The sequence below is a fragment of the Carassius auratus genome, chromosome 1, assembly GCF_003368295.1.
Source record: "Carassius auratus strain Wakin chromosome 1, ASM336829v1, whole genome shotgun sequence".
NCBI classification, from domain to species: domain Eukaryota; kingdom Metazoa; phylum Chordata; class Actinopteri; order Cypriniformes; family Cyprinidae; genus Carassius; species Carassius auratus.
Window position 1 is genome coordinate 26,437,654 of NC_039243.1, and position 26,359 is coordinate 26,464,012.

Consider the following 26,359-nt stretch of genomic DNA (forward strand, 5'->3'; position numbering starts at 1 on the left):
GAAATGGCAAGCTAAATGCAACAAAGAGCTCTGTAGCTGACAGGCGTATCAATAACACCACCACACAAATTCAGGAATATTTTTTGTATTTGAGTAAAATCTACTTGAGTACACTTTGGAACAAGAGTACAACAAAATAGAACATACTTCAAATGTTGATTATACAAACTAGATTATTCTTAACACAAACATATTGTTCTCCCTCTTTACGACTAATAAAAAGCAGAAGAAAACAAGAAATGTAAGAAATGTATTCGCAGCGAGGATGCATGCTGCCAAATTGACCTTTTGTCTCTCATTGTTTTGACAAACTGGCATCATTACGGGCTTTGGATCTGGATGAGAACACATAAATGGTATAGCCATTTTTTGTTTGTCTTGCAGATGATTGAGACGCCAATGCACAAAATACTTTGCCAATAATACTTTGCTTGGTACTGTGCGTGAGAAAGAAAAAAAACAACAACTTCAAAACATGAGCTTAACACAAAAGCTTAATAAGCTTGACTTGAAAAATGAAAAAAAAAAAAAAAAAAGTTCTAAGTCTGCATTGTTTATAAATTCAGTAAACTGTATAATTCATATATACAATGTCCATTTCTTCCCTTAGTAGAACACGTTCCTGTGAAACAGGGGCACTCACAGTGATTATCAGAAGAATCTTGCTGGTTTTGCCTTGCAATTTTAATGTAAAAAAAAAAAAAAACAAGGGAAAAAGACTTTATACAAGATATAAAAAGTTGAATTTATCCTCCCTCAAAAGTTCACATACTTGACTAGTTCAACTACTCTCTCCTTAGTGTTCTGCTTAGCTGTTAGTAGTGTCAAAGTAAGATTAAAAAGAAGGGGAAAAAAGGGAGAAGTGTAGTGTTCTTTACATTGGTCCCTTTAACAACTCATTATTGAAATGACGGACAACCAGATTTAATCCACATGATGTGAGAATTGTGGTGTGTGTGTATGTGTGTGTGTATATATATATATTTATAAAAAATGAAACCACACTGAAACTGTACAAGTCAACAAATCTCCAATTTGTACTCCAGAATGTGACTGAAGAGTATCTGGGGAATAGAAGTTCATGACTGACGAGGCGCTCTTCAGCTCTCTGCTTCGGAGTGTGGTTTTGAACCTTCTTCTATCACCACTGCTGCGTCCAGTGTTGGACTGTTCTGCTCAGGCTGTTTGGCCGAAGTGCTGTCGGGTTTCAACTCTGAGGTCTGAGCTCCGCTTTTTGCTTTTGGAGAAAGCTGACTCTGATGAATCTGGATCTGAACCGGAACTGACGCTGGAGTAGATGCCGTCTGGACGGAGACTGGGACTTGAGTTTGCGTCTGGATTGAAACGGGGACCTGCGTCTTTGCCTGAGCTGGACTCTGTTGGGCCGGAACTGCCAGTCTGACCACCTGCGTCCCCGGTGCCACAGACACGGGCGTAAGGGCTCGGACGGCGAGGGGGGTGCCCATCAGATTGATGCCTGTTGGCGTGCCCGGTTTGGTCTGTAGCTGGCACTGCGTGAGCTGGGTTGCGGGGATGGTGATTATCTTGGCGAGCTGGACTGTGATCTTGTCACCGTTCTCGGCTGTGGCGGGAACCATCGTTGGCATGGTCTGGAATAGGACTTTGGGCGCGTTCGCACCAGTTGCTGAGCCGGTGTTGGTCGGTGCTGTGGTGAAGAGTGAAGGGTTTGCAGACTGCACAGCCACAGTGGAGATCTTCTGTCCTAAGGAGTTTGTCATGACGACCGGCACTTGCATAGCAACCCGCACAGTCCTGGACAAAAGATCATGTTTTAAAATAATGCCGAAAAATCAAAAAAAAAAATTTCACATTTAAGTCTGGTTACCTGGGTGCATTGGCATTGGGGATAAAGGTGGCATGGGATGGCTGTGATGGATCGGTGGACGTGGAGACCGTTACAATGCGCTGAACAGGAGTTGCATTGAGTGCAGCTTTAGCTTTTGGGGAGCCCTGATGGACCACAGTATTTCCGCCTCCTCTCAAGATGGCAGTGGTTTTGGAGAGGTCAGCTGCCAAAAGAGTGTCAGATGAGGGAGGAACACGCTCGTAGGTCTTCCCTCCGATCACTCCATCACCTGGGTCGCACTTATCGTCATCGATGATGACAATGTCTTTAGGCATTTCCTTGAACTGATACACCAACCTTTGACCCTCTACTTTAGCCAAGATACCTCTCTGATAGTAATACCTGAGAGACAAACAAAGACAAATTAGAACAGAGAGATCAGTTCAGGAAGCCAGTTGCAACATATGGCATTCAAGTCATGCAAAACGTGCTGGAAAAAGTCATCTTAAATGTGTTACGGTGTTAGCACACACATGCTCCTCACCTGAGCGCTCTGCCCATGGTTTCATAGTTCATGTCTGGCTTGTTCTTGTGTTTGCCCCAGAGCTTTGACACTGCTTTAGAGTCCACCAGCTTGAAGATGCCCTTCTCCCTCTGTGTCCACTTGATGTATCTGGGACAGGTGTTCTTATCCTGCAGCAGGTCCAACAGGAACTCCCACAGGTATGTACTTCCTTTAAGAAAACACAAATATCAAGCATAAGTTAAGCATAATTTAAGTAATGTTTGAACATTAATAGCTTACTGACAGAGCAAAACACAACTGATAACTGAACTAATTTTCGTTTCAAAAATAAATAATATTGGGGTGGATCTTACAAATCCCATCCAAAACGTCTCCATCATTATATGCAAATAATATCAAAAAGGTTGATCACGATTTTTTTCTTTTAAAGAAGTCTCTTATGCTCATTGTGGCTTTATATACAAAAATACAGTAAAAACAGATATTAAAAATATGAAAATAAAAATATTACAATTTAAAATAACAGTTTTGTGTGTTAATTATCTTAATTATTTTTTTAATCGGTGGTGCTTTTAAGATATTTCTGATTAACAGAATTTAAAGTATAACATTTAATGCATCCTTGATAAATAAAGTAATAATTTCCTCTCAAAAATCTTAATTTCCCACATTAAATGCTAATGTAATCATACTTAATTCTAAACTGTTCATTTAGTACATTTGTTGCAATGCCAAATCTCCCAAAATTCATTCAACAATGAATACTATAATGAGGAATATGATATTAGTCGCTTCGTTTTATGCAAATGTATCAAATATGAGCCAGATTTTTCATTCACCCACTAAGCATATCATATACATATAGCACTGAATTTATGGGACATACCTTTCCCTTCTCTGGACTTTTTCTTGATGCCCAGCTCTGGAGATCCATTTGAAATGTGATGGGGTTTGGGTTTTCGCCCAGCTGAATGGATGAAACATATAAAGAACAGTTAAGATAAAGTCAATTAAATAAATGTTAAGTAAATATATATATATATATATATATATATAAAAAAGCCAAACTTATATAAACTTTTCACAATAATGTTCTCACATTTTCTTCTCTTAGTGGGTTCCGTCTCCAAAATCTCAGGTTCCTGAAGAAGCGTAACCACCTCCATGGGCTCTGAATCCTCTGTGCTGACCTCCACCACTGTCTCGGTCAGAACGTCAGGTCGCATGGCAGCATGCAGGAACTCGGACGTGTTGACACATGGAGGCACAAACGCCTCTACAAAAGAGAAAAGAACAAAATCTTAGAAATGATGTACTCCTCTCTGTGTGGCTATCTCCAGTCTTATTTTGTGATGTGAAAGCAGTGCTCACCTGGGCTCCGGTCTCCACGCAAGCTGGAGGGAGAGTCCATGTGAAGAAGAGCTTCAGCAGCCTCAATGGTTTTATCTGAGCACTGTACAGAGCCATGAACTGATGCTTCCACTGCAACAGACAGAACACACACACACATAAATAATCTCTTGTGATTTTTTTTTTCTCTCTCTCAAGGAAAAACGGAATTTTCAGAAACAGAAACATTTTGTAACATTAGAAATGTATTTAATGCCATTATTGATCAATTCAATTTACCTTTGCTAAATAAGTTTATTGCTTTTTAAAAAAAAGCTATTTTTGAACAGTAGTGTAATTGACAAATCGAATATTTGTACACTGAGCTGCCAATAGAGGGTGCTATCGGGTGGAAAACGTACATTCAGGGTTACTTGATATCATACCCAAAACTCACACAATTTTCACAAAATAAGTGACATCATGTTTTGTGCATGAGAGACAATGGGAAAACTGTTCCAGCAATTGATATAAACCAAAAACAAGATGTTCACAGAAAACAGATGAACAGATTTGTATTAAATATATTTGAAATTAATATTTTTTGCTCTTGAAAAGTCTTTGTTGAATAAGTTTAATTAACCTGACAGTTAGAAGAGAAGTTAAAACTGACAGCAATTTGCAGTGACAACGTGAATAGAAGTTTATTTTTTATTTAAGACTTGAGATGAGTGATGGACAATGCAAGTTGAGCACTGAGAACGAGTGTTTTGAATGAATAAATAAAACCATCACTAGTGAGTGTGAGAGGACATATAAAATATAAATCCCATAAGGACCTATTGATCCAACAGTGCAAGCTACGAACAGTAGACTACTTAAGATTCTGCCTTTGGACCTAAAAAGATCCAGAGGTGTCATACCTGAAACCAGTCTTCTCAAAGCCCAATTAGTGTGCTCTAAGACAGTTTGGATAAAAGCAACTGCTAACAGACAAGTCACTTCCTTGGACGCTCTTATTTAGAAACAGGTGCAGAGAGGCTGATCTCAGACAAGCAGTTCATGTATATGTAGGACAGCACCTCCAGCCCTGCTCCCTTTGACGTTAACATCTAGAGCCACTAGCACCTGTGCCAGTCTATCCAAACCGTCGCTGAACTCCCATTACAACCTGAGCCTACCCATGTTTGGCTATGTGTGTCTGTTGCTGCACACGGGGCTATCTTTAGGCAGTCTCACTCATAAACATACACACAGTGTCCTCTAGAATGGGTGACCCATCATGCATTTACTTCCTGTATTCTGAAAGATCTGTCCTTGGAGACAGGACACAAGTCAAAGTCTAGTTATTAACCTAAAATTATTATGTTTACAAGACTACACTGAAAAGTAGACTTTTTACGGAAAATCACTATAAATTAGAAAAAATAAATAAAGTGGCACCTATTCTTTGAAAGTATTGTACTACACGTATTATACATATTTTATCCTTTGTAGATATACTTTTAAAAGAAAAGCATGTGGGAAAATATATAACAATCTATATATTTACTCACTCTCATGTTGCACTATGCCACATTATTTTTGTAAGAACAAGAAGGTGATGAATGTTAGCCATTTTTTGTTTATTATTTAAAAAAATAAACAAACAAATAAATAATAAAGCTTTAATAATGTAATCGAGAAAGTCAGTCACACTCTGTTAAAAAAAAAAAAATAAGCAAAAAATACAACACGTGCTTTATGTCTATAAGAACAAGGAATTAAGATTCACTTAAAATGTTTATAAAATACTAGAAAAGCTGCCAAATAGCGAACCACGTAATTGTTATTCTTCATATAATAATAAATAAATTACTATCAACAGCAACTCAGCCAATCGTAAACAAATGACACATAAGACTGAATAGTGTGGTACTATTTTCCTGTCGCTAAAATAGCGGTCCACAAGAAAGTAGTGCTGTCCCTCCTCACTTCCGTGTTTACAGTCGTCAGAGCTTTCCCTCCAGTTCTTTCTGAAGACGCTCTCTGAGCTTCCTGCCACTCAATCCCCGCCCCGAATCTGATTGGCGGCTTTTCTGATCAACGCCCCGAGAAGCAGGCAAGATGATTGGTCAGGTGTAGCATTTCGAACGCGAAGCGAATACTATTGGACGACAAGTGCTGTCACTCAAACTTTTGCCAGCCCAGAGGAATAACAATGCTTCCGCCATCAAATTACCTCTAAAATCTAAAAATTTACAGGAAAAAGTCAGAATATCCACTCGACGCATTTAGTGTCATTAAATGTTAAGCTTCGTGAGCAACATTTAACGCTTAGTCATTTCTTTAAACTCCACTTTGTCGTTAGCGCTAAAATTTGCAGAGAGCAGAGCGACCACGTTTAACGTAAGATAACGGGACATCTGCGACATGAAGCAAACATGGATTTTATTACTCAAACTCAATATTGTTTACACACTTATCTTAACACCATAAATAAATTAAAACTGAAGTTATAATGTAGTGGCTCTGCGTTAATCTTTTCCTCCGATATGCCACATTTCCTTTGACGATGTGACATCAAATAAAGCATTCCTCTAACATAAAAGCTCTCAGACGCTATTTTATTAAGACAACAATACAGTCAACATATGACCTAAAATTCACATTTTATTATGCTGTATTTAAGAGTTAAAACTAAAACTCAGTGCCCTTCCGACTCCAGACAGCGTGGCAAAGACGTAGGAAAGACAACATCTCTCCCACTTCCTGGTTTCAGAGCCGCGCACCACCTCCAGAGAAACCCGTTATTCTAATACACTCCACATTTAAAACGCCCTCAGAGCCGCGCAAACTCAACACTGTGCACGCTGGGCACGCGCAACACAACAAACACACCTTCGTGCTACTTTTCAGCACTCCAAGAAAGCAGATAAGAAAATTAAGCAACGCCATGCAGGTTGCCATCCAAGGTGATCACTTCCTGAAATGCCCTCCATTACTTTCCAGCACAACTTCACGGATCTCAGCGCTGCGGCGCGCACTGCACTGCTGAGCCCCAAACACACCAACGCTGGCGAAGCTGAACACGCGCTTTGGTATTTTTACCTGCTCGGATAAGTAGATCGAGCTGGTTAGCAGGTCCCTCATACAGCGACGTCGCCATGTTTCGTCCAGAGGTGCAGATTCACATTGACTCGCATTGAAAGCGTTTACAGACGCATGACTCGCATATCACTCCGCCTCCACAGGAAATCTCCACAAACTCAACAGCGCACAGATCCTTCCGCGCCAAACACAGGAAATCCTATGCGCTCTCTGTTTTACGTTCTAATTACGTCAACAGCATTTTCCCAAAAATACTTTAAATCTAAAAAAAGGGCATAGTAACAAACAAAGCACATACGTATTACAATTATATATATATATATATATATATATATATATATATATATATATATATATATATATATATGTATATATAATCCACAAATTCAAATCAGTGAAAGTAACTTCTCAAGTTTCATTGCTTCGTATTTCATCTAGAGAGACATTTTTAGTTAAATATTATTAAACATCTTTAGGGTTTAAAGCAGTTTCAGCTCTGATAAAAAAAAGGATCTAAAAATATATCAATAATTAAAAATAACTATTCTGAATAGACTGTGATATTATTTTATATTTTATTCTTATCTAGTACGACATTCTTTATGAAATGTTCTTAAACATCATATTGTCTTAAGCATTTTTAAACGGTTATCTCAATGTATCTGGGCAAATAATAAAGGGGCAGGGTATTATGATGTCACGTGACACTCCTAAGTACTTAGTATAATAAGTATAAGGACCTTATAAATACTGACATTACAAGTGACTTCTAAGTATCGACATTATGAGTATTATAAGATGAATTGACCATATCCTTCGCAACACTTCAAAAAATGTCCAAAAGAGGGCGGTATAGACCCTTTTTTTTTTTTGTGGTGAACGGTCTCTTTAAAGTGACAATCTCTGATACATCAGTAAAACATAATTCTTATAACAGAGCAGTTTGATCAGAAATTGGCTGTAAAAAAAAACAGAAGTGTAGCCCTGTTTGTGATAGTAACTGTAACCAAAACAAGAAAGCTATCTTTGGGCCACATGGTTGCAGAATCATGCTTCTGTAGTTACCCTCTGAAATGATTCATCACTAAATTTTCCATATATCCCAGCCCATAGGGACAGTTTTCTATATAAAACATATAAAAACAAATAGTCTGCAAGCACCAAAATAACCAGGGTATATAACCACTATCATAACTGAAGACATAAGAAAGCATTGTTCAACTATTATAGTCAACTCTCTCTGCAGGATTTAATAGTCATCAGTTCACTCAAAGTATTTTAGCTGGACGATAAAAGTTTACAAATGCATTATGCTGGATACAAGTCATATGTTTCTCAAACAGTGGCTTCATAAAGTCTCTCTGCCAAAATCAGCTGCTGGATAGATGGATGCAATCAGGAATAAAGAGCATTTTGTTCAAGTGAACAAAAGCACGATACTGCGGTAAAGTGTGTGCAAAGGGTTTTCCTGCAATTATAATGGGGAAATCAATCTAGATGTGCTTTGAATAGCTAGAAGTTAACGTATAATGAATTATGCCAACACGACAGGCATATGATAAGTTAAGCACACACAAAAAAAAAAAATATGCACAAATCAAGTACTTGAGTTACGTACAGATACGTATAATAAAATATTACTCCAGTAAAAGTACTCCTTTTTCAATTTTACTCAAGTGAAAGTACAAAAGTAATCTATTTTATATGTACTTAAAAAAGTACAGAAAGATAGATTTTGCAATTTTATATAGGCTAGGCTACATAATTTAATTTTATATTAGTACATATTTTTATAATCCTACTACTCAAAATACCTGGGATTTTTTAGATATATTTTTGTTGTTGAAAAGAGTAATGTTCACTGTGAAGCTTACACTGCGATGTACCTAAAAGAAAACAGTTGACCGTCTGATTTTCAACAGTAAGAAAAAAAGTGTTTTAAAGTTTGTTTTGCAGAACATCACGGTTATATATATATGACTTAAGAATAAGGCCTGAAGTTAGGAAGAACATTTTAAGGACAATATAATTATATTTTCATAATGATTTGTTTTCTTCTTAAACCTTGTCTATGGTATAAAAAACACTCCTGATCAAACTTCCCACGTTGAAAATGACTGTAGATACCATGTTCTGAATATCACATCCTTTCTTTTTTCCCCAGATGTAATCTATCTAGGTGGCTGAATAACAATATTTGGAAAATGACCTCAGCTTTTCACCAGCAAGCTTGTTAGCTGGACAGTTAGCATCAGCTAACAATATTTACTTATTTCCTATATGGTTATGAATAAGCATTCATATATGTCTACTCGGCTAGTTAATCCAAACAATATAAACATTTATACTGTTGATAAACAATATAAAAGTGACGTCACATAGGGCACGCAGTTCTTACTTGTGAATTCAGTTCACTGGAGACTCGCACTAAACAGTTAACTTGAATCAGTGAGTCGTCGACTCTAGAACAGCTGCAATCGGATCATTCTAATTCAGAAACGAATCATTTGGTGCGATTTGCGATCCAGTTTAAAAGGTTAATTGAAAGGACTCAGAAACCGCTTCTGCATGTCGGAGCATGTGATATAGGCCTATTATAAGGAATAATGGTATGTTTTATAAAATGTATTGAAGTAAAAAGTAGGATCCTATGCTTTGGAATGTAGTTAAGTAAACATTACTCAAAATAAAACTACTCCAGTAAAGATACTTTGAAAATTGTCCTTAAGTACAGTAACGAAGTAAGGCTACTCTGTTACAGTCCACCACTGCGGAGGACACAGACTGAGCTGATGCAGAGAAAGTGCACAATCCAATTTGATCTTAACATTTGACAGGCTTCATAGTAAGGCCTAAAAATGGCAAGACATCGTTTATAGTTTTGTTTACCAGTAGTTTAAATGTCTAGGCCCGTCATATGCTCTGACTGAAAGGCTGTGTGCGCCGCTGACAGACACAGGCTAACGTTACTCACGCTGTTCAATGTGTGAGATCTGCAATCTTCCTAAATGTATAACTTATATTTCACAGGTATATTCTCCATCTGTAAATGTTAGAAAGCCATGGAAATATTTCCATTTGTCTGTCAAAAGTGCATGAGCACGTGTTCTTACCTGTCTCCAGCGATTCTGTCTCCACCTCCTGCTCCTCAGCCACTCCCTGCATCAGGTAGGTCTCATCATCGTACACCAGAACCTGAGCAGCGAAGCCCTGCTCCAAACGCGCACTGGGAACCGGCTCCACGATCACCGCAGGGTACTCCGCCTCTCCTTCCACCTCACCCTCAATTTCTCCCTCAACCTCATACACATCCTCCTCCTAGACAGAAAACAGAGTTTCCGTGAGAAAAAAAATAAAATAAAAAAAAACATAAAATAAACCTTTCATTATCCAAAAACATTCACCATTTAAAAAAACAAAAACAAAAAAAGGTTTCAAGAGTTGCTGTAAAGTTTTACTGCACTATAAAGAACAACAGTTTGGACAGTTCTACTAAACTCTAAAGGGCCACACAAAACAAGAACAATAACTATATATTTAGTGTCAACACAAATAAATGATAACCTTCTGTTTATTATAAGCACATGCTGCAGATTCGCTGGCAATATTTTTTTATTTTCTCTAGATGGAAAAATATTTTTTCTGAAAGTGTTTCCAATTGGTACTCTGCAGGGAGTTTGATTGACAGGCCATCTGTGACCAATCATTACGCAGAATCTGCCATTTAGTCCGACAAACAAACCAGACAGGAGAGTCAATCAACGTCGGTGGACTTGAACTTGGAAAATGCTTTGTACTGACGTCTTTCCATGGTTTCCATCTTTAGATGTTCATTCATGTTTATTTTTATGCTACAACTACTGAAGAGGAAGAGATCATCAGTTCACTTGCCGTTTGAACTGAGGTACGGTGATCTGCCACCAAACAGTGTTTATTGCTTGAATTTCTTACAAATAGTCATCTTATTTTTTTAAAGTGTCGACTGTATCAGGTTTATATTAATGCCAGTAATCAAAAATGAGCCATTTTATGGTTAGACTAGCAGCAACTTAATCTAAAGCTAAAAAAAAATATCTTACCAGTATATGGTCATCCACTGCAGTAACATACTCCACCACTGCTCCTCCACTGTCTACTAGCACCACGGACGTCATCACTCATACCCCACACTCTGCTGCCCCCCGTGGCAAACTCCAGGACTGCAGTTGGACAGCAGGACAAGAGACAAAAGACATGAAGTGAAAAAAAGATAATTAGCATTGCAAAGAAACAACATCTCAAACATTTAAGAACCTCTCTTGCAGAGCCAAAGTGACCTGCTCTCCAGTTCTCTTAGCCCGGCTCAACAGGAAACTCCCTCTTGCTCAGAAACAGGACATCAAAACAGGAAGCCTGCCTGTCAAACACTGAAGCCATGGCAACAAACAACATGCTTTGGTTTGTGAAGTTCAAATGAAAATTATTACAGCTGCTAAACAGTGGAAGATCAAAAGTCCTTCTCAATACATTTCTGTAAAAAGAAAGACTGAGAGAGAAACAAGAAGCATCAGCGGCTCAGTCTAGCAGCTGAATTATTGAGTGACTTTGCAACGACACTCCAGACAGCTAAAGTGACAGAGCGGAGCGATACACTGCTAACATCCACATGCTCAAACCACTGAAAACGAAAGGGATGTTTCAACAAAAATTGAAAATCCTCTCATTATTTACTCAACTCTCATATCTTTCCAAACCTGTGTGATAGGGCTACAGGATAAATAACATGTGATATTTAATGTGCATCTTCTCAGTAAAGCCAGTTCTGTAATCAGCGATAAATCTCCATCACCTGCGCGCTTTCACATGGAGCAGCATTTACAGTTTTAAACTGGTTTAAATCTCATTTGTGTTCTTTGCTGAATTCAAGTGCTTCACACTTGATGTCTCCGCGCTGTTTAGTGTGGCGTGACCGAGACTTATCAACGAGTAAACGCATCTGAGCTCTAGTGAGCTCGTGCTAAACTTTTAAACTTTGAGCCGAATGGATAAATGCTCTACTTGGCACGGTTCAAATGCGTAGCGCTGTTTCATTCTGCTTTTGGTGCATAACCATTATATCAAAAAAATTTAACAAACTCTTGTCAAGGTATTTGTATAAGATATTTGAAGAATTATTGTTATCATTTTAACATCCAGTCCAACATTACTCTTAAGTAAATTAAAGAATTTTCTGAAAAAGAATAAAGAAACTGTCTTCATGGCACCACAGATGTTTGCTTATCCTTTTCTAGAGAATGCCATATGAACAGACACTGAAAACTATTGAAGTGCTCTAATAAATTCCCTGCCCAATTGCCACGGTAACACATCACAAGGTCTGCAGGGATAAAGAGGGGTGTGACGACTAAACTTGACGCACACACACACACACACACACACACACACACACTTCCTCATAGATGCATCTGGATCATGTTATCCGCAAATCACCAAATGACAAGTTTCTTTCAGCTTCCCTATTAAAGGCTTCCCCATAACTGCTGCTAAAGAACAACATATCCTGTATTTTCAGCTCAATAAATAAACAGAAACCATAGAGAATTTCTGCATAACCCACAACAACTCTTTGGCTGAATGGCATCATGAGTGTACAATCACTTGACGTTTCAATTCAACACAAGCTATGTAATTAGATCGCATCAAGGAAGTTCAAGCAGTAACTCATCTGTTGCCAACCTATTGTTCCTGGTGCAGCTGTGGAATTCCACTGTGTTCCCCTTCCATTGCAAGACGAATTCCAATTCCCACGGTCCACTCCTTGTCCTTGCGAAATCTCCACATTCCAAAAAACTGACTCCAGAGAAGACCTTCCCCACAGCAGCATCAGGGAAAGACTGAGTAAGCACCGAATGAGAGAAGTGCACGTAGTCTGCACCGTAGAGTTGTTGCACACTATTGCTTTCATTTCCTGTTTTGTCGTACACACCTGTTTCTCTACGTCTTTTTTTCTTTAATGGCTCTGAATCTTTCCTTTCTCAGTCTTTCTCTCTATCATGCTCACATCTCAAGGGTGAGGCAGCGTTCGTAAGTTCGACTCAGCATTCTGTGAGGCAGGATCACATGGTCGGAGCTTTCCAAACAGGCGTCACATGACCAGGGCACAACGCTGCTTTTGTGTCCTCAACAGACTCTTCAGTGATGCAACGTCCCACCTTCAGAAACACACACACATGCAATGGATGCCAAAATCAAGCCTCCACCCAACAGCTCTCCAGATGCAACAAATTAATCTTCAGTGAGAATCTACTGGCCTGAGCTTTCTGTCAAACACGTCACCCAAAAGACCACTTCTGTTTCTACTAGATTCAGTTCAGTTCTGTAGCCTTCTTCTGCATTTAAAGGATATTTCATCATACAGGCCTATATATAGAAAACAACAAACTTTTTCATGGAACACGTAAGAAGATATTTTAAAGAATGTTTATGCTGCTCTTAAAGCATGAAATACAAGCATTCAGTAACAAAGGCCTTTCAAGTTTTATAAAGGTATGACTTGTGCACTATATTCAAAGTCTTCTAAAGGCTTTTGAGAGGAACAAACTGTAATTGTTTTATTTCAACATCATCACATGATCATAATGAAATTTATCATTAAATAGATTATTTAGCTATTAGAAAAGTATACATTATAACTAGGGATGTCAACTAGGGCTGGGCGATATGGAGCAAAAAATATATCTCGATATATTTTGCTATATCTCGATATGCGATATATATCTCGATATCTTTACAGGAAAAATAACCCCCCTAAAACTACTGCAAAAACAAATATGCCAAATATTACATGTTTAGGGCCCTATGAAACGTTTTATTTTTTTTCTTCACCATATGCTTTATTGTTACCTAATTCTGTGTTTTAGCATGTGTAATTATTTAAATGCATAAAAACAACTTAATTAGTTTAAAAAAATCTTAAAATAGCCTTATGTGAATTTTTTTCCCTTCAGAAATTCTGTGTATTTACATTTTTCTGGTTGTCAAATGAAGGCATAAAACATTTATTTAATTTATCTTTTAATTATTTAAAATTAAGCAAACTTTATTTTTTGGTAAACAAAGGGGATTTACTATTAAAAATAAAACATGGAAGAAATGTTGTGTGATTATTCCTTAAAAAAATATGTTCATTTCATTTTAATAATAGTAGTAGTGGGCTATGTACATTCTGCTGAACAATAGTAAAATATTTCTGCCAAATACTTTTATTTTGACGGGTTTACCTTTACAGTTCTGTGTATGTGATACTACAGTCTATGATGTGATATGAGCTAGTTTTACTCAAATCAAATGGTCAGATGCAAGTGACTCTCGGTTCAGTTCTGGAGATGTTCCTCATGTGTTCACATCTTTATCAGTGAGAGGAAAGACGCTGAAATCAGCGCGAGCAGCACGCGCTTCTGTGTGTTTAATGAATGAAGACGCGCTTCTGCGCCATTCGTTAACACAGACACGCAGAACATGCAGGATTCATATTTAAATAGACTTTTCTGGGTTAATATTTGCAGATATTAGTCTATATTGCGATTTGATTTAAGTGCATGACCTACTTTTGATAATTCATTCAAAATTTAACCAATTCCGTGACATTCCGCGTTAAACTGTAAATACCGTTTTTATGACTGGATTCCGTCCGCGTTTTCTGCATCGCGGAAATCATTGGGCCCTACGTTAGACATATGCCTTCTGTTCGTCCTACGCCTTAAAACCAAAGTATCTCCATATAATGGAGCCAGTTGTCCTTTTGTTTTTAGACTTTGTTTTTTAGACTAGTTCTATACACGCGAAGGGAGTGGGGACAAAAGCAAGGAGGCGGGGGCGAGCGAGCGGGGGCGAGCACAGCACAGAGAAGGCAAAGAAGCAAAGTGGCGGAATCAGAATTAAATATAAACAACATATCGATATATACGATATGTCAAAATCCATATCGTGTTTAAAAAATATCTCGATATATTTTAAATATCGAGATATCGCCCACCCCTAATGTCAACGATTAATAGATGATCGATTAATTGTCGATAAGAGATGCAATCGATTAAGGCTATCGATGGTCGGTTAACCGATTCAATGTTGGGCTGCGTGCGGCTCATGCGCACTCAACACGTGCGAGCGGCTATGAGTGACGGTGACGATATATAAAAGCATCATCATTCATTCACAATGTACAAATTAAGCTTTTAATGTGATTTAAACTTTAAAGTACATTAAAATAGAAACAACATAAAAGTTCTTCAACATTAAATGCAATAGAAATGTAGTTACTAATCATTTCATCAGATAACTGTTTTATATCGTGCGCTTTGCAGGGCTGCGGGACACAGTGACAGGACAGGTAGTCTATTCATTCCTACAACTTGTTAATTCATTCCTACGAATTATTAATGTGGCAATTGTCCATGTTTCATTAATTTTGTTCCCTAAATAACCCATGATTTAAGTGAAATAAGGGAACAAATTAATAAATCGAACGAATTCTTAATTCATGAAATCTTTAATTTCCCTTCCCATGTTTACCACAGTAAGAGATGCGAAAACCGTTATTAAAAGCGAAAGATAATAAAATAAACCTGGGAAATTAGAGGGTTAGACTATGAAGATTTAGGAAAAGAAACAATGCCTAAATATAGGCTACTGAATTTGTGGAAATTCGTGACCAACCGGCAAACCAGAACAAAGCCGCGTAAATGAAGACTATGGGGTCCAAAAGCATGGTCGCGATCTAACATTTTCCAGTTAACCTATTATTCCTCTAATAAAGAAAGCTTTTATACCACACTTGTCATAATCAGATCTTATCATTTCTAAATAAATAATTGCTGGATTCAAAACAGCGATTAATAGGCGCTGTGACCGACACATTCCTGGAGCATTCAGTTTAAATAGACCGTAGTATACTGGTCCACTCTGCTGTTATGCCAAGGACGTTTTTGCTCATATGAAGAGGATCATCTTTTCCGTCTATATGCGAATGCGTGTTAAGTACAAGCCTAGTTTACATTATAAATAATAGTTTAACATTCAAATTCATTGCGAATATGGAAACATTTCGATTTGTGCCAAAATGAGACATGAGCAATAACCTCCAAATAAATCTAGCCAAAGCCGCGCTCGCTCATCCTCGTCTGCACGCATGCACTGTCACGATCTAATGCGCTGTATGCCGGATTTTTAAAAATCTGACATTTTCTAGGACAGAATCCAGCAGGATCAAATTAATGTGAGCAACTGTGTTTTGGTGCAGCAGAGCCGATGTAGTTCACTTAATGTGCAGCGCAGTCACACGCGCTCCACATTTCGGATAATTTTATACAATAATGTCAGTTGAAAACATTGCAATTGTTCTTTAAAATACAACAACGAGCACCACAAAACCATTTAAAGATGCGCGTTCAGCATTCTCCGTGCGGGATTGGAAACTGTCAACAAAGTAAAATGACCTCAAAAGTATGGCGCGCTCTCTTCATTTTATCAAATGATCATAATCGCATCTATTCATTTTATAATCCTGCTACTAGCATTTTATTCAGACTAAAACCTCTTTAATTCAAGTGAGAAAGCGTTTTGTGTGTGTGTGTGGCTTTTGCACATCCTGTCATACCGCTGACTGCGTGCCTGCAATAGATCGATCATGGAAATAATCGAAATTTGACATCCCTAATTATAACATAAATCAACCATTTGATAAACAATGTCAAATATGCAGATTACTAATATTCTGTAACAATTTATTGATCTAACATCTCAACAGCTTAAAAACCATTGTCTGGAACAGTGATGTATGAACATTCTACGGATGCACCGGTTGACCGGCCATAAATCGGAAAACGGCCGTCGGCAATCTAAAAGCCTATTAAATACCAAATAAACATCTTTTTTTTGCACACTTTCCTTCTTTCTTATTTGTTGCTTAAAGATAATTAAAAAATCAGAAATCGGTATCAGAATCGGCCAGTTTGTTTGCAAAAAAATCGGTATCGGAATCGTCCATGAAAAATCATGATCGTGCATCCCTAGAACATTCTGCCCAAAATCTCCTTTCACTTGTCCACATGTAAATCATACAGCTCAATAATAGCACGAAGGTTTGCAAATTATGAGGTTTTTTTTTCGATTAATCGACACCAATAGCAATTGGTGGAACTATCTGCAAAAATCCATGCCGATAGTTTTTTGGGTTGCGTTCATTGCTGGAGCGGCTGAGAAGGTCAGAGAGAACGTTTGAAAACGGCCTCTAGAGGGGGAAATCACTGACACCATCCTGCCGCACCACAGAGCACCATTCACAGCTTTCCATTAAATTACTTTATATTTGTCCCAAATCGATGTTAATGTACATAATGACAACTGTTTTAGACAGCTGCTTGAATTGTGCTTTTGCCCGGTGTTTGACTATAGAAGTGTTCTAAAATAGAAGCAACTAAAGTGTAAGAGTATTCATACAATCTTCATATATGTCATTTCAATGCTATGGCCTTTAATATTTGAAGATGACTTTAAATATTAAGCATGACTGTTAAAAGGAAATGTTAACACTTTACAATAAGACTCAATTTGTTACATTAACAAAGGCTGATAAAAGATGTTTTGTTCTTTGTTCATGTTATTTCAACATTTACTAATACATTTTTCAAATTTAAAGTTGCTTCTGTTAACAATAGATAATAAACTATGAACTAACTTTAATGATCAATATATAATTAATATTATTTTTTTTTATTCATTAACAAAGTATGGTTCAGCAATGTTTTTAATAGTAAAGCACAATTTTAGGTTTCGTTCAGTATTCATTTGAAAAACTATCGGTCGATTAATCTCAGTCAGTGTAGCTATCGATATCTGTAAAATCCACTATTGGTCGACCTCTAGAGCAAATAATGACAGAATTGGTATTATTGATAGAACTCTTCATTTAATATTCACTAAATCTAGCAACAAACTACTTCTAGGACAAATATGTATATAAGTAAAACTGATATGTTGGTTCGTTTTTTACATAATAAGCCAGTCACACAAAACTGCAGATGGCAAACAGGGGAAACTGTGCATGAGTCAGTGGGGGTCAAATATTTGAGCCAAACACAGACCAAATGTTGACTGACCTTGTATAAAATTGTTTCACAAAGCCGACAAATTGTCCTGCGTTCAAACACAGCTATTTGATGACTAAAAATGAAATGGTAGGTTTTATGGTCAGCCTCCCACAGTCCACCACAGCAGTGCACAGAATTTAAATAAAAATCCAGAATTTAATATGATTTAATAAAACACTAGATCACTAGAAAGTTATCTGGAATGTCCAACTCCTCGTGAGTCATTATTGTGACAAAACATAAAAAATTAAACATTGTGGACATTCAAGAAAAAACATTAAAATTTAAAATTAAATCAATAATGAAGAAATAGAACATGGATGGCACAGCTATAAAACTATCGTAGTCCATGACAATTTAAACTGAATGGGAACAAAGGCTTTACATTTATTAATTCTGGGTGCAAAGAACATTGAACCTCACCTCACTTGATTATCTCGGAGCATCTGGAAAAGCAAGGAAAACCAGTCTGATTCGGTTATAATTTTTAAGTCAACATGAAATCCAAATGTTTACCCTATTTACTTTCTTGTTACAAAATCTTGATGTTTTCAGAGCATTTGAGAAAGTCAATTTTAGTTATTATTCATGAGTTTATTATACATGTTGCTTCCATGAAAACATAATTTGTAATCTGATATGACTATTTGCATTTAAACATCATCCTATGATTAAGTCCAAGGCTACGTCTACATTAATCCGGATTAGGGCTGTAGCTATCGAATATTTTAGAAATAGAGTATTCCATCGATTAATCGAGTAATCGAATAAAAAGTGTTTTTGCTTAATTAAAGTGCAATATTAATTATGCAAAAGAAAATAAGACTCCTGGGTCTCTTAAAATGAACAACTAAGTTTCCTTTTTTTTTTTTTTTTTAAATGCATAGAATGCAATGCATACATCAAAAATAAACATGTAATTAGTACCCATTGTTTCTCTGTCTGTACTTGTACTTTGAACAATGACAATAAAGTTGAGAGATGAATTAAGTGCATTTAAGTGCCATTCAGTTGGGGTTTTATTAAAGCATTTTCTGAGATGCACATTAAACATTAAACACGTAAAACATTCATTTAATTTATCTTTTAATTATTGAAAATTAACTTAACTTTTTGGTACTAACCAGCAATAACTAAACTAAACCGGACTTTTACTTTGACGGGCTGACGTATACTTTACAGTTCTGTGTATGTGATGTGATGCTAGTTTCACTCAAGTCAAACGGTCAAATGCTCATGAAGTGACTGTCAGACCAGCGAAAGAACCTGACGTGAGATTTAAAATAAATTAAAAGAGGCTTCGAGACAGAGGAATTAGCTTCGATAATTTTTTGTAATCGAGTTACTCGAGGAATCCTTTCAGCCCTAAAACGGATGCATTTGAAAATGGTGTTTTTGGTTTAAAACAATCTTTAATGCAGTTCTTCTGACAGGATTATTTTATATACGAAAAGAACCCACCATTCACTGACACATCCAGGTCGCACATACTAAACTGCCCTCATGTTTTGCCGCAAATAGCAATTGCGAGAAAATTTGTTTTCACCTTGGCAGGACTGTGATATGAAGAGTGTACAAAGTAACACATCTTTGGCAATAGTGTGAAAGTGCATATCACAATAACGTGTACAATACCAGTTAGTGTTGGGCGATATGGTAATTTTTCAAATCGCCATATCGTCAGCCCGTGAGAACCACTGTGGATGATAGTTTGTTCTGCCTGCTTTGTTATTATTTTGTCTTTATTTGTAACGCCAAGAAAGAGTTAATCTCTCTTGTATGAGAAAAGTGCGTTGCCGTGTACCAGCCATTAAATGTGTGGGACACCAACTCCTCGTTTTCTATCTCTTTCATTTAATGGATTTAACGAGTTATCCGAGTCAAAGCGGACAACTTCACCGAATACAGGCTCTAATCCTCTTACGCTCGCATCCTCCTGGGCTCGCGGTGTGTGTGTGTAATGCGGTGCTGAAGTGAAATAGCAGGGCAGTTTGATAGCTGAATTATAATAAGCCGCCCAATAAAAAATATTTATTATTATTATCTAATACATTAATTGGAAAATGAGCCCACTATCGTCTTGATTATCGACAGAGAAATCTGCTTATATCGATATCTCTGACTATCATCGATACACAATACTATCATCTAACGGCACAACCCTAATACCAGTATAAACACCGATATCTTGGTATTATATGCATCACATGACTAAAACTCTGTCATCATTTTCAAAAGCCACTGTTTTCATAGTCCACACTACAATGCAAAAATGCAGTTTTTCAAATGTATCCACTTTGGAGACCGTTTTCAAAAAGCTCTGTTTTCCTTGACTGAAAACGCTGTCTCCGTGTGGAGAGAAAAAGATGCTTTTTCAAATAAAAAAGTATTTGTGTGTACAAGGCCCAAGTCAGTTTAGTGCAGGGATAGGCAACATCAATCCTGGAGTGCCGCTGTCCCACAGAGTTTAGCTCTAACACTAATCAAACACACCTGAACAAGCTAATCAAGGTCTTCAGAATTACTTACAAAGTTGCCTACCCCTGGTTTAGTGGAACAAACACTAAGGACTTTAGAAAAAAATGCACAATTCAATGAAAGCACAAACGGAAGCTCACCTGGGTGTTCAATCAAAAACCCTGCAACGTCTGAATACAGGACATAATCCATCACACGGAAATGTGCTTTTACGCTCCACCCTCATATGAATGAATCTCTCCAGCCTTTGACCTGTCCATGCATGCTCCTTTATCTCAATAACCCATCTTTTATCTGCTTTAAGAATATTTATCATTGTATTGTTATATGGAAGCACACATGTAGGAGATCTAATTCCTTATGTAGAGAAGAAATGTATTCCAGGTCCTGCACCTTTCCCCGACCTTATCGGTTGAAATCAGCAACTACTGATTAGGTTGATCAAAGTCCACTGTTGTTGACTTCAGCACTTCCCTCCACTCTCAGCAGCCTAAATCAGGGGTTTTCAATATTTTAAATACCACTAATTTGACCATCCTTGTGTGAGCGGCATCCATCTAAATATCCAAATCTTCGTATTAAGATTTCATATATATTAATATAGTTTAATATAGTAAAATTGTTAAAAAATGTGTCTTAAACATTATTTGGAAAATATTTAAGTTATTTAGTTTATTAAGTTGCCTTGTAACTTTTTGTCCCCCTATTAATCATAGTACTGTATTTATTTATTTACTCATTTAATTTGATCTTATTTTTATTCAGCATTTACTCATTTATTTTAATCTTACATTTATTATTTGCACAATGTATTTTAATCTAATGTTTATTCATTTATTTTAATAGAATATTTTTAAACATTCAAAGAGCCACACAGATGGGAAATCAAAAATTACCTGTATTACAGTGTATGATGTAGCTGTCCATCAGTGTAATCAATGTGCAAAGTAATTAAACCAAAAAGTACACAATTTATAAAGTTATTGGCTTCTAAAGTAAGGAGTCGACTCTGAATCGCTGAAACGAGTCGTTATAGATTTCAAATCTTTTGCCCATCTCTATGTACTAGGAACACTTTGCATAATAATCTCCGCCTACCGTCTTGGGAGAAACGGAACTCTGACCTGCCCCACCCCCCACACAGACGCTCTGGTTGGTGTGATAGCATCATGACGAGGAGACAGTGTGTTTTTAATTTTAAAGGCATGTTTGTTTTATTTTCACTGACAAAGAATGAAAATCAGAAGAACCAATGGCTAAAATTCATTTTTACCACAATACCAGAGCAGTACAACAAATCCTTGCTGTGTTCACAAAATTTCACTGATGACTGCTTTTCTAATCTCGGTGAGTACAAGGCAGGATTTTCAAAGCGTTTGGCCATAAAAGAGGGTTCATTACCAACTTTATTTAGACCAACAAGCATCTCTGAATCACAACGCGAAGTATGATTATGAAGTTATGTGTTCGTTTTCTCCCGAGCGTTGTATCAGTATGTGTGCTGTCTGCGCTGATCTTCATTTACAAACACGTCATTAAAATGAAGTGTAACTCCGTGAATACTCAACGAAGAGACATGAGAGACATATCTATGGAAACTTGACATGTCTACTTTAAAACTAAACAAGTGCTGCCGAAAACAGATATTCTGTGATAAAGTAATCCATATGAAAACAACGCGATGTCTGTTTTTCATGTCTCCCTTTGTTATATCTAATGTGACCACGCCCCCGTGCTGAACGGGCTATTCAGATTCAAACTGAAGCACACGGCTTGAATACACCCACACAGAAGAAAAAGCAGCGAGACTGTTACAGTTTTTTATTTTACTGTTTGGTTCGCAGTGAGAGGAATACGACATAATTCACCACAAACAGATGCTAACGCATTGTTTACCGTGAAGTTGTGTGCGGAACAACCAATCAAAACTATGTCAGTTGACCAATCAGAACACAGTATGCTACCGAAAGGTGGGGTTTAAGGAAACTGAATCTTTTGAACAGCTTTGCGCGAACCTTTTGGGGATCTCTGAGAATTGAGGTAATTTTAAAATAATTAAAAATTAACATTTAAAAAAAAAAAAAAAACTGTCATTAAACTTAAGTAAAACAAAATTTATGTTGTTTACAAATCAAAAATGTCCAGATAATGTTTCGTTTGACTTTAAATTGAATAATTATTGAGAGAGTGTCAGAATTTAGGTTTTTAGGAGTACTCATTGATGAAAAAGTCACACATAGCTTATGTAAGAAACAAAATTTGTAAAAACATTGCCGCAAAGTAAAGTTTATGTTAAATTAAGGTAATTAGAATCTTATATTGTTCCTTTATTTTGCCATATTTGATGTATTGTTTGGAGGTATGGGGAAACTCTTATTTTACTAATTTAATGCCCTTATTTATTTTGCAAAAAAGGGTTATAAGAATAATTAATGGAGTTGCTCCAAGAGAACATACTACAGGACTGTTTCTGAGGTCAGGATTACTCAAATTGAAGGATTTTGTTTCTTTACAAACTTTATTAGTTGTTCATAAAGCAAAACACTGCCTGTTACCACATGGATTGCAAACCCTTTTTACTGTAAATATAGAGACAAGCAGAAGAAATAATGATTTTAAACAACCTTTTGCTGGAAATACCCTCAAACAAATGTGTGTTTCAGTTTCTGGTGTAAAAAAATTGAATTTTCTAGAAAATGATTTAAAATGTTGGTTAAATATTCTTCCATTTAAATATAAGTATAAACAGAAGATATTTAATTTGTACGAAGATGAATGTGAAAATCATTAAAACTAAAACAACAATGATGGTTTCGTCATTGTTTTTGTTGCTGGAGTCGTCATTATTGCATCGTTGTTGTTTTTTTGTTTGTTTGTTTTTTTTATTTATATATATGTCATGTCAGTGAGGCCATCTAATTTGTAATTTGTAATTTTCTTAATATAAGGATGGGGTAGGAATTTATAAGATTTTTTTCCTTCATCTTACTCCTGTTCTTCTTGTCATGGAATGTATGTAATTTTTCTAAATTACTCATTATTATAAGGATTATTTAATAATTTCTTTATTTTCACCTAATTTTAAATATAATGTTTATTAATTCATTTTAAACTTATTTTAATCTTTTTTTTTTCCTATCCATCACATAATTAAATTTAATCTTTCTATTTATTGTTTTTCTGACAAATTTTCTATAGACCCTCAGCACTTATCTGCCACCCCTTGGGGGACCCCGAGCCACAGTTTAAAAAACCCTGGTCTAAATGTAACTAAAGATCAGTCAAGATTAACTAACATCATGCCTTGCCAAGGGAACTGATCAAACCCTATGAAAACACAAAAGCAATGCCTTACATATTGAGATCTTACCAGAGGCATGCACTTTACTGTAACACTGTTCGCTGTTACATGCCAACAAATACAATCCTGACATTTACCATGAGAGTGCGTGTAAAATCACTGTTTACACCAGTGACTACAACAAAGCCCAGATCCTGCTGTACTCTCTCCAAATAAGTGGGCGTTACAATATAAACACTGAAGGAAATACCACACACCAATGTTATCTCGGTTCCTTAAATGGGAAAGCATCATTTTAAATATCCCTGTGCTCTTTAAAGGGAAAAAACAGCTTTCCTCGGGCATAAACCATGTGAACAGTGAAGCATCACTGACATTATTGCAAGAACACCAAACAAGCGATATATTTCAAAGCTAAATTCACATATGCTAGTTTGATTTTAAACACGTTACTTCCATATAGGTTGATGTTAATAGAAAATAAGGAAAAGCGAACAGCGAATCGTAAATGTTTATTATAGTTGTCAACTCTTTGCCAGCATTTAGCTTAGCCAGCCAGCAAATACGGCACAGAGGAGTTCACAACACAACAAATATAGACACTTATAACCAGATAAACGATAAAGCATGTGACTACATATTGGAGTTACTCTATACTGTAAATCGAAACTAAAAAGCACCGTAAAGTACCCCATTGGCTACGTTACACAGAGCTAAGCTAATATAACCGCATAGTCCCTTTCAATGTTTCTTTGTGGTATGGAATACACAAAAGTAGATTTCTTACCTTGAAATGCTGATTTTCCAAATGAAACCCACACTCTGTGCTTGTTTGATTTACACAAGCTTAAGAAACGATGAGATTTTGGTGGCTGTGGTGGGTAAGAGTCCGTCAGACTGTGGCAGCTAGCGGCTAAGCGCTAACCCACCGATCATCACATACACTGATAATCACATACATACACAGTGAACTACACTAACTGATGGGCCGCTGACACAAGACCAAGACCACTAACGTTAGTCCAAGTCAACTCAGTCCTTTACAATGCTCGAGCAGAGAGGACATGGGGGGATGTGTTTGCAGACAGTAAATCCATGTCAGAGTCTTGATGTAGCAGAATGACAACGAATGAGAGAGAGAGAGAGAGAGAGAGAGAGAGAAAGAGAGAGAGAGAGAGAGAGAGAGAGAGAGAGAGAGAGAGACATTGTGCAACAGCGACACCAGCAGGTAAAGTTTTCCCGCGGGATTGGAAACAAAATCACTATTAATCACGGGATTGGGACAGGACAGGAAAAATGTCAGAGGGAGTGGGCGGGACCGGGAATCGTAATAACACTTTGATCCCAAATTTTATACACAAATAAAGCCTACCTTTTAAATAAATAAACTATAAACTGTAGAACCATTATTATATTATTATTATTTTAATTTTGAACTCAATTCAAATAGTCATGTCTCCTTATGCACTCCTCATTGTTTAAGATGGCTTTCAGTTCAATAAAATAACAAAATACTACATTTTGGATTTTTATTCAACTAAAGTGGGCATACATCACATAGCAGATAATAAATATATTAATCTTCATGTTCTCGTTTTATTGGACAAATAATTACTTGGTAATTTTATGTTTTCTTGTATAATGACAAAAAAATACATGTAGCGCCACCTGCTGTTTGATCTCTGATATAATTAAATACATACAATCATACATAATTTCTAATGTACCAATTATATCAATGTCAAACACAAATTATTTTATGTGAAAAAAAAAACAATTGTTTGACACCCCTGTTCTAAATAATTTGTTAGTAGAACGCCATTAATAATTTGTTAGTAGAACACCATTAATAGTGGGTGAAACTCTCTCATGCTCAAAGTGAGTCACTAGACTTCATATGGGATTGAACCTCCACTCATCACAGCATCTGAAACAATGGGAGGCTGCTTTACATCTCCTGCTGGTGAAAGTTTTCCCGTAAGCATATACGTGCCATTTAGGACCTCAATATTTTGTATCCCCAAATCCCTCATTAACATGACACAAAACCTTTGCTATTCAACATAATACAGTGTCACTAATTTCAAGAGACACCAAATTTACAAAAAACTGCCTTAAGTAGCTAAGTCTCACAAACATTGTTTTTCAGATTATGTTTTTTAAAATTGCTTAGAATTTCTGAAACTACAGCTCCTCTTTACTACACTCATACACACATAACTACAAACATCGCTTTCAAAAGTTTTTTAGTTCTTATAAAAAAAAATTTATTTTTGCATAGTAACTACACACAATCATCAAATGATAAGCCATATACACACCAAATTGCACACTGTTATGGCAAATTTAAAACTACTATCTTGTATATTTTGTTTGTTCACTGTGCAGTGGAGCACGAGTCTATCAGCACTCACAGGTACATATAAAAACTACACTGTATAATACCTTTATGTACAATTGATGAACTTTACAGTTATTAAACTGAACAGAATCAACTCTGAACTGAATTATAATGAGACTATTGACTTCTTAGAACTGTAAGCTGTAAAACTGTAAATGACAAAACTAAGATCATAGTAATTCACTAAATGTGAGATTTTGTGTCATCAATGGTCAGTTAAGGTAGAGGGGTCAACTTTCAATTCAGTTCAAGTTTATTTCTAAAGCGCTTTTTACGATACAAATCATTACAAAGCAACTTT

The 26,359-nt window shown here is 36.5% G+C and overlaps 1 protein-coding gene across 6 annotated transcripts; it reads right to left on the reverse strand.

Moving 5' to 3' along the window:
• Positions 1-69: 69 nt before the first annotated feature.
• Positions 70-24,787, reverse strand: LOC113105811 (ETS-related transcription factor Elf-2-like). 6 transcript variants are annotated; one of them, XM_026267130.1, is made up of 9 exons: positions 24,445-24,787; positions 10,832-10,951; positions 9,866-10,070; positions 3,705-3,815; positions 3,433-3,609; positions 3,220-3,300; positions 2,352-2,541; positions 1,847-2,209; positions 70-1,773 (listed from the first exon to the last, which is right to left on the reverse strand). In XM_026267130.1, the coding sequence occupies exons 2-9, from the start codon at positions 10,904-10,906 to the stop codon at positions 1,101-1,103; spliced, it is 1,875 nt and encodes a 624-aa protein (XP_026122915.1). In that variant the 5' UTR covers positions 10,907-10,951; positions 24,445-24,787; the 3' UTR covers positions 70-1,100. The 6 variants fall into 6 exon arrangements, with proteins under 6 accessions (XP_026122915.1, XP_026122944.1, XP_026122925.1 ...); XM_026267159.1 differs by lacking the exon at positions 24,445-24,787 and adding an exon at positions 20,497-20,746; XM_026267140.1 differs by lacking the exon at positions 24,445-24,787 and adding an exon at positions 12,468-13,051.
• Between the last annotated feature and the right edge of the window lie 1,572 nt (positions 24,788-26,359).

What these genes read in the sequence shown, in the direction of transcription:
- LOC113105811 (XM_026267130.1), bottom strand. Translation starts at nt 10,906, where the DNA reads ATGACGTCCGTGGTGCTAGTAGACAGTGGAGGAGCAGTGGTGGAGTAT. An exon ending in CAGTGGATGACCATATACTG is followed by an intron (nt 10,071 to 10,831) that starts GTAAGATATTTT and finishes TTTTCTGTCTAG; the next exon opens with GAGGAGGATGTGTATGAGGT. An exon ending in GACAGAATCGCTGGAGACAG is followed by an intron (nt 3,816 to 9,865) that starts GTAAGAACACGT and finishes TGTCTGTTGCAG; the next exon opens with TGGAAGCATCAGTTCATGGC.